General features: G+C 37.4%; 1 protein-coding gene across 1 annotated transcript in view; it reads left to right on the top strand.

Moving 5' to 3' along the window:
- The window catches only part of KCNQ1 (potassium voltage-gated channel subfamily Q member 1), a 375,825-nt gene that overhangs the window by 92,689 nt on the left and 264,692 nt on the right, over positions 1-18,444 (top strand). Inside the window, exons 4-8 of the mRNA XM_026078855.1 lie at positions 3,536-3,662; positions 5,387-5,465; positions 6,439-6,535; positions 7,173-7,313; positions 17,335-17,445. Of these exons, the coding sequence (XP_025934640.1) occupies positions 3,536-3,662; positions 5,387-5,465; positions 6,439-6,535; positions 7,173-7,313; positions 17,335-17,445 (555 nt within the window). The remainder of the gene's footprint in view (positions 1-3,535; positions 3,663-5,386; positions 5,466-6,438; positions 6,536-7,172; positions 7,314-17,334; positions 17,446-18,444) is intronic.

Here is an 18,444-nt window from a genome sequence, read left to right as displayed (position 1 = left end):
AGTGGGTCCTTGCACAATGCAGTTTCTGTGCCTATGTGATTTTAAGCTAGAAAACTTCTACTGAGCTCTAATCTCCCCCAAACCGATGTTCTGCAGACAGTTATTTTCTCTGTATTTTAATTTTTCCCTTGTGCTGAATGTTGCTTTGTTTCTTGTTTCACTCATTCTTTAAAGCATCTTCTTTGTCTGCTCAGCGCTTTATCCTTCCATTTTCCTGTATCGACTTATTTTAAGTCTTCCTGAAACCACATGTCATTCTAGCTGATTCATTTCGAGAAGCACAGAAACTTTTATATAGTTCACTTGGTAGGTACATGTTAGGCAGGCAATTAGGAGAAAGTATCTAGGAAACAGCGGACCAAATTAATCTGTAGCGCAACTGAGATTTGCTGAAATTCTCAGGTGTGAGACAGAGCTGCTTTCTGTCAGTGTAACCCTTTTATTAAATGGAATTACCCCTAATTACCACCAGCATAAATGAACTATGGACCAAGTTGCCATCCTTCCAGTTTATGCAAAATTTGATGTTTAGCTGCTGATAAGGATAATACAGGGAATATTCCAGTAACTCATGTAAGCATAATGTTTTCTATGTTGTTTTTTTTTTTAATTGTTGTCTGCAACTGTCTGGCCACTAATATAAACATGTACTGACAGAAATTCATCAGCTTCCTTCTCCCCACAGAGATTAGTTTTTAGACTTATGCAATGCAAGATATTAAAAACGCTTTTGTCTGTCACACAGCCACGGGCAGAGGAGGCGGAATTTGCCAGTTGCTAATGGATACCTGGCGGTTTTGTGTATGACCATGAAGAACAGCTTGTGCACTTTCACCCCTGATGTTCCCTGAATAACTTGGGTCTCATTTAGGTCAATAAGCCTTTATCAAAACGTCAGGAGTGAAAAATGTGTCTTGGTGTAAGCCGACTGGTCGTTCCCTCCAGTCACTGGAGTCTATAGAACAATAAATGTTCTCTAAGCTTGTCTGCGTGTCATGCAAAGAACTGGATGACAGTAACCATTGACTGCATGTCTGTCGYGTTGTCTTTGGGACAGCCCACATTTGCATACTTGACAGTGTTCCTGCTACCCAATGAACCATGGCGGGGCTTTAAAACATACACACACAACTCTCATGCAAATGTCCTGCCCAGAGAATACACACTTTTCTTTTTTTTGAAGCACAATCCAGGCTTTCAACTTTTTACATTCTTGCTGTAAAAATGAAACTGTGATCCTGACAAGCCCACAGTTTTTTGGTCAGAGCACTGTATGTTGTTTTCTTGCACTAAAACATTAACTTTTCTGTGTTTTTTTTGCTTTTCCTTTCAAGAATTTTGTTTTGTTTTGCTTTTGGTAATCTGCTTTTGAGGACATCTCACCAGTATTGTCTCTACCAACATGTATGATGTGAGGCCATACATCACTTGCTCAAATTACGTATTTGGAACGAAGGACACTTCTTGCTCCCTGCGAGTTTGCTGTTGTCTGTTGTTGAGGGAGTTACTTTCATAGGAGTGGTGAAACAAGATGTGTTAGTCTTCTGCATGCAGAAGTGTTATTTGGATATTAGAGTTTACTGAATATAGCTTAGGAATGAATACAATCTCCTGATTAGGAAAGACAGCCTCTGATGCTTTATTTTGTTTTAATATTTTAGCAGAACTGCATGCGAAGCAGCGTTCTTAACTTCGTGATTCAGTGCGGGTTCCTAAATGGCATTACATGAAATTGAATAAAGGGGAAATTTCACTGCATGCGAAGCTTCCTTCATAAGACACGATCTTTCCTTAAAGTATCTGCTACAAGTGGTCTTTCTTTAGATTTTGTAAGTGTCACTTTATTTCACTGAGAAATATTTAATAATACCCCAGGTAAAAAAATCCTGAAGGGTTCTGAGGGTTCCTTTTGGAAGCAAGCTGTGGAAGAGATTCCTGGCTGGCCAAAGGGCTTGAGTTTCATATTTATAACAACCAAGGATCTGGATGGTTTCATTACATCTTGGAAATCTAATTGGAGTGCAGTGGCTATAAACAGTTGTGACAGCTCTTCGGCTGCATCTGACGTCATCTTGCACAGATTATGAGACTGTCAAAGCTAAGAAAGTAAGTCCTGGCTAATGTTCTCCCAGCTTTTCAGAAGTGTCGCAGAGTCTCACTTGAACAGTGCAGCGCCCTGAAGTGAGCAGTTCATTATGCCAGCAGAAGGCTGGAGTTTGAGCCACAGAAAGATTATAGTGAAATAATTGATGCATAACAGTTTCCCCCCCTCCTTTTATTGTCTACAGCCCTGTTATTTTGCTGACTGTTCAGGGCAAGGTCCCATGCATTTTTGAAGCTGATAGTGTGACTCTCATTGGTCTTGATTGGGCTAGGGTTGCATCTTGAGTATTTCAGTTAATTTAGAAAATAAGTGTGGCTGCCATCTTGAGTCCCATTTACTATCATGAAAAACAGCAGTGAATACTGCAGAAATGTGAGAATACTGGATAAAATGTTAATTTGCCACCATGTCATCTTCTCGACAGTTGCTCTTTGTATTAAATCACTATGTAATGAGCAGCTTGTTCTCTTAATCTGCATTATCCTTTCTAACTGTGATACCTTACGATTAGCTTCTCTGCTTTACAATTTCCATGTGTCGTGTGTTTTCGGTTACAAGCTGCAGTTACCGTTCCAATTAGTAGTTTTCCCTGTTGGCTTTGGTAGGGAATGTGACCACTTATTAATTGAGTATGGCTTATAAGGAAGCATTGCACCTACTTGATACTTGAAGAAACTATGCTGAAGATGCCATGGTCAACCAGTCTTTAGAAAACCAAGGTTTATCTGAGTATCTAAGCTTCAAGTTTGACATAATTGTACCTTTTTCTGATCAAGAGGGATGTCAGATGTCTTTGACATTTATGACTCTTTGCACACATTTCCAAAGTCATACCTTGATGTAGGTCTGTGGTGAACACACAGCTCAATACCAGCAGTGCCTGGTATTGATAGGAAAGGCTTGCATGATTTCTCCCCATCTTTTCAATGCATCTGGAAGCTGACATGTCAGTAACAGTGCCAGAAATGTTACTTTAATCCATGTGGGATTAAATGAAGACTGGAAAAGTATAAATAAGTGGTTGGTTCAACTGCTATTGCAGGTGGAAGGCATAGCACACCTCTTAGAGAAATGAAACAAGCTAACAGAATCCTCATCTGCGGACCACAGGCTCTGCTTGTTTTCTTTGGCTCCATCAGGACACTTTCTGTTTGAGTTACAGAGGCCAAGTAAATTGGCAGAATGGTTTAAGTTTTAGCACGTGTAGATGAGCCAAACTGCATGCAATTATAGTATTTAAACTTGCTCTTTATCTTTTATTTCTTTATGCTTACCAGTTTTCCTGTGTTATTTTAGTTCACTTTAGCATAGTTAACTTTTTTTTTTGCCTTCCAAATTTTCCATTTTATTTTATCTTTGCCTAATACAGTCTGAAAAAAGATGAAAGATGTACAGTAAAAAATTAACCTAGTTCCCTGTCTGTTTTTTTAGGAAATTGTATTAGTGGTATTCTTTGGAACAGAATATGTGGTTCGGTTATGGTCAGCAGGATGCCGCAGTAAATACGTTGGAATATGGGGAAGGCTTCGCTTTGCTAGGAAGCCTATTTCGATCATTGGTGAGTATGCCTGGCTTGCAGAGTTGTCATAAACACTGGGTAAAAGTCATCCTTGGAAGATTTAGAGAAATGGAATTTCCATAGCAGTTGTAGCCAAGTTAGAGCAAGAAGACTTGTCATTAGTATTTATGTACATCTGAATTTCCTTTCAGGAATCTGTGGCACTGTCATTTGAAAACAAATGTAGCTTGGTTTGCTTTTGCAGAAAAGCAGAGTGTTTTCATTTCAAAAGTGATCTGAAGCTTTGCCAGAAATAAGTCCTGACCACAGTCCTGTCTCCTGCGACCTCAGCATCCCAGACATTGTATAACAGCTACAACTTTATTTTTTAAAGATACTGAAAGGCCTCTTTTTCCAACATCCATTTGAATATTTTAATATGAGTTTATTTGGCTCCCTAATTTAGCCGCCCACTACATGGTGGAGCATGACAGGTGTGCTGTTAGTAATGTGTGTACCTATTAGCTTAAAATAGGATTTTTAAAGATGCATTTGGAAATGGGCACCTGACTCCCACTGACATTCAGTGCAGTTGGCTTCCTAACTGACATCAGTGTCCTTAGAAATTGCATCCTTTATTCTGTATATGTCACAACCCATAATTATTATTATTATTTTTTTAGAATGCTTGTCCAGAGTTTAACAATTTCTGTTTTAAGAAATGTAACCATCCAAATCAAGCTGTATTTTGCTAGCCAATATTGTAAGTGTTGTGTAAGGACTCGTGCCCTGAAGCACTTACCTGATTTCTCTAGTTTGTTTATATTGTATGGGAAGTGGATTGTTGTTATACATGCATAGTAGCCTTTGATCTGTGACAGTTATTTCCTCCCTCAACAATACTATTTGTTGTTGAGCAGGGGATTCTGTTCTTCATAAATGGTGTACAATTTTTCTGACTGTAAATTATAAAATGTTGTACTTGGGTATTTTTACAAACATAGAATTCTTCAGTTTAGCTTCTCTATGCATATATATATATAAATAGCAAATGTATCTCAGATGTTACTGAAAGTATAAAATGGCTTTGGCTGCCTCTTTGCACTCTATCCACAAATCCATTTCTCTTGAGACCTAGGGCAGTACAGATTCTGAAGCATCTTCACATTGCTTTCAGTTTGGGAAGCAAAACAAAGTTCACCTTTCCCAGATATGTAGCAAAAAACTTTTATTTTCCAAAATATGGAATTCCTTTCCAAAATTTAGCTAGGACTGAGGCAGAGAGATTTAGTGTCTGTCCTAGGGCAATGACTAACAATGTAAACGAGACTCACGTGCTGATTTTAATTTTTCTAGCCCTTTTAGACCTGGACAGTTGAAATTATATAAAATCAAGGACTGCTGGGAAATAAAATCCCAAACCTCTGCCAATAATAAAACAGTTTCTAAAGCACCAGAGAAAATAGAAGAGATAATAGGTAGAAACTGGTAAAATTCCTCGCAGGTTATACCTAATGTATAACCCAGTCTGCTGAGGCTGTTTTATAGTAACTCATATCACTCTTGTCACTCATCTAGAATGTGGCCATCTCAGACATATCCTAACCTTTCTATTATATGATACAATTATATTTTCCTTATTTGTTACACTGGAGGTCTCTTGATATAAACCCCCGTATTTCAAGATTCAAAGCTTTAATATAAGCATTGGTTCTAGTAACAGTTTTGCAGAAGTATTGAAAGATACCACTAACTCATTTTTGCAATTGACTTTTATTTTCCAGATTTAATTGTAGTTGTTGCTTCCATGATAGTTCTTTGTGTGGGCTCTAAAGGTCAAGTCTTTGCAACCTCAGCTATCAGGTAATTATACTCAATAAAAGAAAATAGTGCTGTCAGTTTGAATAAGGTTTTATCTTTTCTTTTTTTGTCTCCTATGACAATTCTTACAGGTGGAAACCAGTCACTCCTCTGACGTTCATGTAACAAAACAGATCACTAATCATATATGGATGTGAAACAGAGTAATCTTATTAAGTCTCTTGGATTGGTTTTATAGTTACTCTTTCGTACTTCATGTTTATGACTTTTTTTCAAGCTGCTACTTCAAAATGCCTGGGGTTAGTCATTGTGAATTCTTGATTGATTGAACCTACCTTGAGCTCAGAAAGATCAAGCTACTAGATTTTCTTGAATGAGAGAGTACAGGGCAGTGTACTGTGCTCTGCACACTAGGCTTGCAGTGATTCTCTCATTAAAAGAATATCTTAAAATACTATTCCACTCAAATTTGTTACTCATTCCACTCAAATTGTTACTAATTTGAATGAACGACTTAGATTCCGAAGGTGAGGAATTCACATCTTTAGTTAGCTTTTCTGTATGTGTTTCCCCTCCTGGTGAGCAGGTCAAATAAGAGCTGATGAATTGCTTCTAGAGCATTCACTGTCTGTGTCCGAAAATCTTGAATCCTTTAGTTATCCTTACCAACCATGTATTTGAAGGTCCGATCTCCTTCTGCACAACCTCCCCATGCTGTCTAAATAACAACTGGATGGAAGATGGGAGAATGGGATGAAAAGAGAAGAGCTAAGTCTACCATAAAATATTGTCTGTCACCTTTTAAATAGTCTTTTGAATCACAGAATCATGAAATAGAGGTTGGAAGGGACCTCTAGAGATCGTCTAGTTCAACCCCCCCCACTCAAAGCAGGATCAGCTAGAGCAGGTTTTCTTTGGAAGAGACAGACTTCCCTTTCCCCACTTTGTTTTTGTTTTCTTTTCTTTCTATTGTTAGCCTCTTCACTGATTCATTCATTTAAAAATTGTATTCCAGGGGCATCCGTTTTCTGCAGATTTTGCGAATGTTGCATGTTGACCGTCAGGGTGGGACGTGGAGGCTGTTGGGATCAGTAGTTTTCATACACAGACAAGTAAGTTGGAGTACTCTGAGGAACTTCGTAATCATCGATGCAAAAGTCCTTGCATTCAGAACAGCATGTATGCAGGCATGCTGCTGATGTCAAATATATTTAATGTGGAGACAGGCAATCATTTTATTTCATCTAAATCTGTTTGTCCTACCCTGTTCAAAGGACAAAAAGTTCCTAAAAGATAAAAATGTTCACCTAAGTTTTGTCAGACTTCTGGCCTGTAATTTAATTCTGTGGATTTAACCACAGAAGATGAGACTTTTGAAGGTGAGTCTGAATATTTCTAAAGAAATATATCTAAGTTCCAGAGTTGTTTTCAATGTGACATTGTTTGAAAAATTTACCCAACCAATTTCTGATTATCAAAAAGTTGATCCATCGTATTTGCAAGTGATGGACATGCAGTTGTGTTCGACACTGTGTTTGAAATGTGCATACTGGGCCAAGTCATCAGCTACTGTCAACTCTGCTCATTGAACTGGGTACATGCTGGTTAATTTGCACAGCTGACAGTCTGTCCATGTTTATAAATTGCTGAAATTAACTCTGTTCCAATTTTTATTCCAAAAACATCAGTGACAGGTAATTTAAATCTCTCAGCAACATTATGATGTTCTTATTTTGATTCTGTTTGCAGGAGCTGATAACGACATTGTACATTGGKTTTCTGGGCCTGATTTTTTCCTCTTATTTTGTGTACCTGGCTGAAAAAGATGCTGTAAATGATTCTGGAGAAACAGAGTTTGGCAGCTATGCAGATGCCCTGTGGTGGGGTGTAGTAAGTATAACAATTTCATATGTATTAAAAAGTAGTTAACATACTTAAATGTATACAAAGTGGAGTAAAGTTCAAGCAAGCATGGAGTAAGAACAGCACTTTGAAATGGCATTTTGTTGCTACAACAGACTTTCTGGTTTTGTTATTGTATTAAATTGAGAAAATACTACAGAAAACATTAGATCAGTGCTTTAATTTTGTGTTTATATTCTTACATGATCTGAAGTGATCAAATTATGCATAGAAGATGTAGAAACAGCTATTCATATTTCTTTATATTGTCCTCCCTTCTGTTACACCAATTTACATTTTGCTGCCTCTCTTAAGGTAGGGTTTGACCTTCCGAGGTAGTAAAAGTCTTGCTGAGTCGGGGCTAGCTGTGTGGTTGGTTTTTGTTTGGGGATTTCTTGTTTGTTTGTTTGTTACATCCCATCTTGCTCAGAGACATCTTGGATATAGCTAATGTGCCGCCACACTTCATGGTGTTACTGTATCTTTACTTGTGCTAGTAAAGTTCTGCTTTGGTACCTTTGCTAATGACAGCTGTCTCTTCCTTTTTGTATTATGTGTACTTACCTGTTTGGTAGCTTTATTCTGGGATTTGTATTTATATAAACATTTCAATTTTATTGTCTCTGCTAGTAATGATTCCCTCTCTCTTTTCTCCCATATGTTCTGGGTTTTCCAGTCTGTGATTGTTTCCATTTCCTTTTCCTATTAGAGTTCAAAGAAAGTTATTTCTTGTAATCTCTTTTTCTTATCATTAGCATTAAAGCAGTGACTTACTATTATCTAATTGTATAAGGTTTTCTTAATAAAATCATTGAGTACTCCCGATCTTTCAACTGCATAGGCATTGCTAATGATTCAACGTTTGCATTTTCAAAATGTGCTGTTCTTTTATGCTCTTCTCTTTTGCTGTTTTAAATCAAAATGCACTGATTTTTTTCATTAAAAATTAAAATTACTAGCAAGTCTCAGGCACAAGAGGCATAGGACTAATACCTCAGTTTGACTCAGAACAGCTTATATTGTCTTCTTTCTACAAACAGCATGACTTGTTGCTTCAGGAAGGAAGCACCTGTTGAACAACTCTGTTACAGGTCTCCTGGTGCCAAAATTCATATGTAGCCATTTATGAATCCAACAGTTTATATTTTTGTTTAGATTGCTACTAAGATCTGCTGCAGAATTCTTTTCTCGTTGTCTGCCATGATTAAATACAGCCTCTTTTAGGATCAGAAAACTTGCTGTATTGCACAAGGAAATGGTTTTCTGGCAAGTAGCTTTTCGATGCTTTAAAGTCATCGTAGCATTCTTATTTTTCAATACAGGGGTCAGATGCCTCAGTAATTAACAGTGGCAGATGTAGTCACATTTAAAAACACAAGCTGCCATTGGCCTTAGCATTAAAAGTAGAGTATCTTACAGACCAGACCGACTTAATTGAAAATACAGTAAAGCCTTCCATAGAAGCAATGAGATCTCTTAGGATATAGAAATATTCTCTTCCTTCAGGGAATTAGTTAATTAATAGTCATGTAAGTTATTCTGTCTTTCTAATTATGATAAATTTATTTAATCAGTAGATTTAATCATGATCATATTCTTTCTCTGCTGTAAATTGTATTATACTGCAGGATGCCACTAGAAGTGTGATAACGTATTAAAAGAATCTCTAATGTAGCTTTGTTAAACATAGCAGAATTTAGCATCTGCGTTCTGCTCTGAAAGCAGATGCTACACTTCTGCTAACTACTAAAAGCATTTAGCAAAAAACTGAGGTGGATTAAAGTCCATCCATTTCTGGTACTTTGATACTGTAATATTCTTCATGCTGTCCTTTAGGAAAAGGTCCTGTAAAGTCAGGATGATGTCTTGGAGGTCATTAATTACCAGAATGCTTCTTAATAAAGGTCTCAAACTTATTTGGAAAACATTCTCAAAAAGATTAGTTCCCAGAAATTTGTTACGTGTTAGCCAGAATTTTCAGAATTGCTTAAGTACCGCAAATTCTTGTCATTAAAAACTCCATCTGCTCTGCACCGGACTTGTAGAAGAGGATAGCTCACAATTCCTGTTTCAAAGGCCACCACAGAGGTATGATCTATCTGGTGTATAGCTGATCTCACTTTTCCTGGGACTTGCTTAACTTATGTAGTAGAGAATACTAAAGGAAAAGCACTTGGTAACATCTTCACATCCCCTTTTTCACCCTAAAACATTACATATTTTTTGTTATCTCAGCACGTGCCTACGCAGCTAAACAAGTTCTTTGGGTAATGGCAGTAGATGTATGTATGTATGTAGCATAGTATAAAGCAGACCATATAAAAGGTCTGCATTACCACAACCAAACTGCATCTGGAATTGGGTACTTTTATATTACTTTGCTTTGCCAAGTATAGACATACCCATATCCRTAGGGTGCATAACTTCTAATTAGATGTTCTTTATTGTCATTGTTATTTATAAATCTATATTGCTTTTCCATTTCCATATGTAAATTGGCCTCCTGTTCATCATTTGCATTTTGTGGAGTACTCAAGGCTGTAGCTATTAGCTGTTCCAGTCTGCAGACTTCTTGGAGAAACCCAAGGTTACCTTGTGCATGGAGGATTTGTTGGTATTACTGCCGTTCTTGAATGCAGCACATGTATAGATAATTCTGCTGATGAGTGCACATCTATGTTTTTCAAAAGACAAGGTGATTATCTGCAGATGAAATACAAGTAACATGATGCATCCCTCTGTTCCCCAGTGCAAGTATTCAAAGTTATGTTGTCCTTCATGTGCAGACTTGCAGTCTTAAAGACCTAGTATAGATTCTGGACAATAAAAACAACAATAGAAAAAAAAAAGATATTAAATGTTCTTGCCAAGCCTGTCAAAGAAGATCTCCTTCAGGAAATGTTACTGGCTCACTGTCTCTGTTTTCTTTTTTCTCGAGCATTAAATTGAATCATGCCTCAGGCAGGCTGAGGGGAGCCCTCCTTTTGATATCCATTGAATGATACACTATTTCCAGCCTTCACATCTGAACAAACATCCTTCAGGAAAACCATTACATGAATTGTGCTGACTGCAGTCTCTTTGATCATGAACACCATTTGCCACAATCAATTATTGAATATAGCCATGCGAGGATATTATAGTATGCCCGGTCCTTTGAACTGGATCTAGCAATTGTCTGTGAGTAGCAGCTTAGGTAAAGAGTTTCCTGTTCCTTTAATTCATACATAATTTCTGACCGAGGACCATATTCAACAAAACTTTTTTTAACTATGCTTACTTGTAAGCATACATAAAACTGTGTTCCTATTTATCAAAGCCTATAAGCATGTGCTTAATGTGGATTGAAAATCAAAATTAAGAGCTTTGCTGAAAAGTTGCGAGAAATACAACTTGATATTGCACATGTGCATAAACTTTTTGCTAAATTAGAACAAAGTTGATTTAATTTATAAATAGCTGAACATAAATGTTAAAAAATAGCCACAGAAAAGGAGGTTTGTATTATTCAGACCCCTTGTTTCATCTCTAAATTTAAAAAGCTGTTGAGGGCTATATGCTGACTTCAAAGTTAGCCATAGGAAGACACTTCATTGTTGTTCTTCTTGTGCTTTACAAGCCAAGAATACCAGTTCTAAGCCCGTTCCTTCTTTTCTCCTTCTATTTTGGGGGATGAAGTGGGTTGTTGTTTTTTTTTTTTTTTTCAGACAGCAGAGGGCGAGGGATTGGAAGAGGAGGGTTAGGATTTCTAGATACTTTTTCCATGCGATCTGTACATCTCACACCTTATCTTCTCATCTCTGAACTTTAAGTCCAAGAGCAGTTCCAAGTACTTTTTCATCCTCACTTAATAAAGTTCTGTGGGGTAGATGTGAAGAAACCTTTCGAAATTCTTGTTTCCAAAGTACGAATAAAGATATTCTTACATAGAAAGAACATTCTTCAGACRTTTTTCTTAATTCCTCCTTAATCCTCTTTCAATCTAGAAGAATCCAAAAAGTCTTGACAGATTTTCTGTTTGATAAAACAAAAATAAATAATTTCTAGAAACTTACCATTTTCTAGGCCAGGATCTAGGGGAAAAAAAATCRTAATTAAGAAATTGCACTTTCAGTCATACTTCAGAACTTAAAAGATTAGGCTTTGGTTGAAATGGGTCTGTAGCAGGCTGAAGCAAACTTTGCTATGATTTGTTCTCCATCATATGGATAGAATTATCCTCATACAAGGATGCTTTAAAACTTCCATTCTAAGGTATTTGGTTATCTTGTATATGTTTAAGCACCCTTTCCCCCACCACTCTTTTTGTAGTACCTAGATAATGCTGTTTCTTTTCAGTGTATATATAAATATTATTACAGTATATGTAAATATTATGATGTTTTGCTGGGTGTAATATAGTACTAAAGCTGAATGGAGAAAAAAAAAAAAAAGCTGCAAAATTTCCACAAACACTTCACAAATTATGGCCAGAATATCTGCATCTGTTGCTTGCTTTCCCACCATTTCCTTCTGTATCACGGCGGACATTTAGAGGTTATTAAATGGACTCATTGTTTTGTTTTCTGACTTTTTTTGTGCGGAAATGGTCCGTTGCACAAAAGCTAGGTAACAGAAACTCCATTACTGTAGATTTCAAGAACTCTGTGCTCGAGTTCGACACGGGGAAGATCAAATCCAATCTGCAGAACTGGCTGTTGGTTTTTGTGGGCAGTTTGACGGGTGGTGGCCAGCAGACCTCCCGCTATGTCCCATTCATCTGATCAGTAGTCAGGGAAGGGCTGGGCTGCATACTGCAGCCTGCAGTGTCCCCAAGGAAGAAAGTGGCTATTGCTGCCCTCTAAAATCTGAACAGCTAACAGGGGATTGATTATCAGGCTGAGATACAAAGCTGCCTGTATCTCCAGTGAGTTCTACTGCATGTGTACATGTATGATTATAGGTTTACTACTGTGTTTGGGTCTAAAACTGTCTGTTGACTCCAAGTAAAAATGATCAACATGCTTTTGTAATATGTGTTAACATTATATAATAACGTTCTTTAGAGAATTTTGATACATAAATAGTCATCTTCTTGGGAGGTTTTAAGTCTTTGTCAAAATGATTTTTTCCTAATTTAGTTTTGTTTGTATTTTGATAGGGGTGCTTAGAGGGGAAGGGAAAAAAAATTCAGATGAACCCTGACTGTATGCCCATATCTTCACTAATAATGAACAATTCTCTCTACTTTTATGCAATAACGTTTCCGTCCTGTATCTTGTCATCCTTGAGAAGGACTGCCAGGATGATCAAAGGAATGCATAGCCTATTTTATGAGAGTGAGTGAAAACAGCTTTTGTTTTATGAGACTAAATAAATGAAGGAAGGGACTCAGTGGCCTTTGTAGTGTGCTGTGTTGCAGGTGTGTTTACTGCAGGAGAGTTAAGCAGCAGAAGAGTGGAGGGGAATAAACTAATTGAGAGCATGCGATAATAGAAGAGGAAAACAAAGTTAGAAACTTCTCATTCCAAAATGAAAGCAGAAGCCTAAAAGAATGTCGTGTTACTATCAAAAGCGTGAGGTTCTTGAATAACCTCCCAGCAGGAACAGTGATGGAAAAGCTAATTAATTTTCAAGAGGAGTTGCATTTTTCAAGAGATAATGAATGAAATGATGTAATATGGCTGACTGGAAATAGCCAGAAACTAAGATCAACCAGGATGTGCCTTTAAACTTTGTATTCTTGCTAAGTTGAGTAAAGCTGCCATGGTTTCTTTTTTCAAAGCACATAAAAAGTGACTTTGCAAATGTAGGTTTGCTCAGTGCTTAATTTTCATCAGCTGTTTTTTTAAGACTCTTGTAGTTTTATCTTCTTTTACTGACAACTCCCAAGTGGAAATGTTGGGTTTGGGTCACCATTTGATTAGGAGGTTTAGTGTGCCCAGCAGATGTAGTAGGAGCTGATGCTGACRGCTGAGAGTGATACCTTGAGGAAGCATTAAACTCAGATCCCAGAGTGATTGCTAGATGGCCGTGAGGATATATCACTGGGGAGACATAAAATTATGTTACTTTTATTAAGTGAGGTTTTGATTCTGGCCACATTTTATTAGTTAATAGTTAATGYATTCTGTTTGTTGTGTGTGCTGTTGGATGTGTAATTCCATTTCATTTTATACCCTAAATCACTGGAAGTGTTTCTGTGTGCTTTAGATGTGGCCGTGCCTCAGTTATGTACTTTATTTTCATCCAGAATGGTCATGCGAGCCTGAAATGACAACTGTATGAAAAAGACTTTGAGGTTTTCAGAGGAAAATGAATCTAAAGGTCCCATTTAAGTATTTATAATAGAAGTGATCAGGAAGTCCTTTCTTCAGTTTTGCAGTACTATTTTAAAGCCAATATTCCAAAATGTGTGTGCTCAGTAGAGGATAGTCTCTTAACTCTTTCATCTGAAGGATGTTACTTGAGTCTTTCTTCTGAGAGTGCTGCAATGTGCATAGAAGTGAGCTGGAGCTGAAGCTGGGATTTCTGGTGTGTGAATCAAGTCTTATCGCTAACATCCTTATATACACAAGAAAGACGACTGTTGTCATTTGGGAAGGAATTCAAAATAGTGAAAGATCACTAAATTTGTTTTTGGCTTTATACAGATCACATACTTTGTAATAAAATGAGTACTGATTTCAGCAACTTGAAAAGATTCTACTTTATATTCAGCTTGCATGAATGCAGTTGACTAAATTAGATATCAAGCAGTAGAAAGGCTTCAAATGTGTTCATTACACTTATGCACACAGGAGAGCATTTGAACCAGTTAACAATTTACTACAATTGCAAAAAAGTCAGGGAAACTGTGGCTGTTGCATGATGTTTCTAGTACATCACTGGATGTTTTTCCTGTATCACTTGGTTTAATCAAGATAGGTATTGCAAGCGGAGGAGGAAAATTCTGAATGAAATTCTGTGTACAGAGCAAAACCTGGTGCAGTTCTTTTGAAGCTGCAGTGCTGCAAAATTAGAAAGTAGGTAATTTTGATGCTTGGCTTTTTTTGATCTTTTAGCATTTGTGTTTGCTCCCTCAACTTTGTGGTGACTGTCTTTTTAATAACTGTATCATGCATTCTTCACAGTTGCATTTTGTAGCTGTTCAACTATCCAGATCTTTGAAAGGCACAGTCTTAGGTATTTTATCAACAGAGCAGTGATGTCATGTACCTGATTTAGTTTGTTGTCCTCATTTTAGCCAGATAGCCTTGAATACAATGCCTCCCCTATCCAGTGCTGACTAAAATTGCTATTTCTTGTTGCAGTCTGGATTTTCTGCTTCATATTTCCTCCTTCAGATTATTAATCTATAATTAATAAGAACTAGATTAGTCTTAACACCAAACCCTGTGGTGGTGTACACCAGATCAAAGATTTGAAATAGCGAATGGATGCATATCATTTTGTTCCTCATTAAAACAATTAGCCTTTCATGCTGTTTTGCAATGAAAATTTAATGTGTGAGCTCTTTTATCAATTTAGTTTCATTATGGCAGTGTATTTACTATGCTACAGTAGAAGTTGAGTCAATATTTCCATTGCAAGTCCTATTTTACAACTGTAAAATTAGTATTGTACTCTTTAGGGAGTTATAATCTGGCCGTAAAAATTCACTTGGGGCTGAAACTTGGAGCATAAGGTTTCAAGGGGAAAAAAGAAAATTTAATTTTGGAATACAATGCATTTGAAAATGTATTAGAGTTATGAGGGTAGAGAAAAATGTTAACTCAAACACACAGTTTTATTTCCAACCCAATTTCCAAAATGTTCTTTTAAAAATAATCCCCAACAAACAGCACAGAAAATACACTTCTGGCATTGATGCTTCGTATAGACCAGTTCAGAAGGGATGGGAAGGAGGGGGGTGGAGGGGGGAGGAGAAGACATACTTTTCAGTTGTATATGAATTTTTCTTCTGGCATAGTTTGGTCAGCTCAAAAGGAGCTATTTCTTTTCATGTTTCTAGTTAAGATATCGAAACATGACATTAAGACTGTAAGAGTATAGCTGATAGAAGATTTTAATCATGAGGAGTTGAAAATATCTTCAAATACCTAGGCGTAAAACATTATCTTGTCTCATAACCTTTTATGTAAGTAGGTATTAGAGGGCATCGCTTCTGCCGTAGTTATCTTTCCTTGGGGTTTTTTTTGTTTTTGTTTTTTAGTATGATATTTTGTTGTGAACAGGAAATTGTAATTAAAATTTAGAAATCTTCTTAAACTGAACCTCTCATGTGGATAAGGAGATAAAGCCAACCCTTCGGTTCCTCACTGGGCCCTGGAATTAAGGTATTATTCGAACAATAATTTCACAAATACGGGCAATGGTAATTGGTTCTTAACTTGTGTAGGTACTTCACTTRTATATGAATTCTTAACATTGGTTTGTAAGATGGGAAAAAGATTTGGAAATAAGCCACATCTTTTGCTCATTATAAACTTGGATTAAAAATTACATGAGAATACTTGAATGCTTTGAATATCAGTGACTTGCAAAAAACTTGCAGCATCACAACCTCAAGCRGCTAGAACTGTCCCTTTGTAGCATGTTTGACAGAGAGGTCATGGTAGGTGTTTCTAGACTGCAGGAGCTTACGGGGTGGGCAGACTGAGAAGAGCTGGTTTGCTTAGTGCATTTCTGAGGTACAGCTTACCTTGGAACGAACCAACGTTTCCATCTGGGGTCTCATCACTTAGTAGGAATGGGCAATCATTAATGTGGCAGAGAGCCACGCTTTTCCTGAGCCGTCTGTTATGATTGTCCATTTCCCCCAAACCAGGTTCTCCATCCCTTCACCCTCTTAACACACACCTCACCTCTATAAATGTGCCCTTGCCTTCTCTCCTCCCTAGAAATGCTGCTCTGGCATTGCCTGTATTTCTGCAGGTGCTGCGGAGTATGCAGTGGAGCAGATGGGTGAACTAGGAGTAACTGCAGGATACAGAAGGATGGTCTTTATTTGTTCTTGTCTGGGATTAACTTCCTCCATGTCCTGTGCAAATGTGCAGCTTCTTCATCAAAAGAAAGTCTGAACAGCTGGCAAATGATGTGTGTTTTATCTGCTCAAGAGCCTCATGTGGTTCACATACTTTGATTTTTGTCAGCTTTATTCAAAGTCACAGATAAAACTTACCTCTCTAATTTCCAAACTCAGGAGCAGTGTGTGGCATAGGTGAATTTTAAATGCTTTCAGGTGACAAATTTATGCCTTCTGTTTAAAAAAAATAAATAAATAAAAATTAAAAAAAAAATCCGTTCTTTCCTTGAGTTCCTGCAAATAATGACTTATTAAGCCTTGATATGCTRCATCACCGTGGTGGTAAGCTTTACTTCAGTGTCTTGAAACCCAAACTCAACAGATGTTTCCTGCGTGTGTGCATTAAATTATCTGTTCTTTCTCTTTATGTACTGTGTGAATTAGTGATTTGTTAGGCTATGTTTTAAGAATCTGTTGCTGCATGGAAATTTTTTCAGCTTCTCTCGCTGTTTATATCAACACTATTCTCTGGTATACTTCATGTCTGACCCCAGTCGTATTGCATAGCAACAGTACGTGTGCTCTTTATATGCAACAGCCCTGTAATCCTCTCAGCAAACATCTCCTGCCCATAAAGAAAATCAGCAGTTCAGAGCTGTGTTGGCTACCTCCCCCCAAGGAAAGTTTGTGACATGGGCAGGCAGCCCATATCCCTGTAATTTCATATACTGTAATGTTTTCTAAGCCATGAAGACTTAAATTAATGGTTTTACTTTACTACATTTTTAACACATTTTATTATAATTCAGTTTCCTTTACCTTTTTCATTCTCTTATAGATGGGAAGCAAACTCAGAGAGGTGAATTACCTTTGTTAAGGTCACACAGACTGTCATTGGGAGAGATGGGAATGCAACTTATGTTCCTTTAAAAACAAACAAACAAAAAATCCCTAAGACTGCTATGTTAATATTTGTAATGCTCTATGTATTTCTCATTACAGGTGACTGTTACAACTATTGGCTATGGGGATAAAGTGCCTCAGACCTGGATAGGAAAGACTATTGCATCTTGTTTTTCAGTGTTTGCAATTTCATTTTTTGCGCTACCTGCGGTAGGTAGTTTTGTACTTCTGCTGGCAATTTGATGTTGACCCTTTAATGGTCAGAGGAATCTTTTGTTATTGATTCTTTAAACTTTCATTGAATCTGATATTATAAAGGCTTCATGTTCAACTTCTATATTGTCAAATGCAGCTAAAAAAAAATGTAAACATGCAGTGTTTATTATATGAGACACTACATTTGATATGCACTTGAAAAAGGGATGTTTCAGCCTGAAAATGAGTGTTTAATTCAAAACACTTTTTCAGCCACCTCCAAAGTGTAAAGGAAAGTATTTCCATGCTAGTTGCTTTTCAGATCACTGACTTAGTACTGTGTTTTGGCTCTTTAAGGCATTTGCTCCTAGGTTGCTCAACCGATTAGGTGCCCTGGTCCAGGGTGAACTGTAGAGCTCTCATACGTATCCTCCTGGCAAAGCGGCAGAGAGGCACCAGTAAGTGGCCAGGGACAGTGATAGTGGCAACTGATAGTGCTGTTTGACAAATTAATGTCTGGCCATGGCCAAAGTCTCATTTTCAACAGTGTTTTAGGCCTGAGCTTTTAAAGGTGTTTTGACTCTTAGCTACTACTGAAAACAGGTGCCCAAATACTTCATAACAATAAATGAGACACTTGGGTACCAAGGGTAAATTGAAAATCAGTGAAACCTGGGCTGTGGTTCGAAGAGCCAAAACTTTCAGGGGCAAGCGTAGTTAAGAGTACTGTTCTCTCAACTTTAGCAATACTCCTGAATTGTGCTGTTCAAGTGTTTGTGCAGCCAGGTGYGAACTGGATGAGAGAATGTGATTCTGGATAGAATACCCCCCCACACACACACACACACACCAAAATCTTGCCAGATTTAGTTTTCAGCAGGTTCTGCAATTCAGTGATACAAACAATTGCGTTAATTCAGTGGAGTTGTGCCAGCGAAGGCGGGGGGATAAGCACAGGATGGATGGGAATAATATTTTTATGCCAGTATGGTCACAAAAATTCTTGATAATATA

This window comes from Apteryx rowi, unplaced genomic scaffold, assembly GCF_003343035.1.
Source record: "Apteryx rowi isolate R43461 unplaced genomic scaffold, aptRow1 scaffold_49, whole genome shotgun sequence".
NCBI classification, from domain to species: domain Eukaryota; kingdom Metazoa; phylum Chordata; class Aves; order Apterygiformes; family Apterygidae; genus Apteryx; species Apteryx rowi.
Note: the sequence above shows the minus strand (reverse complement) of the source record. Positions and strands in the feature narration are given on the sequence as shown.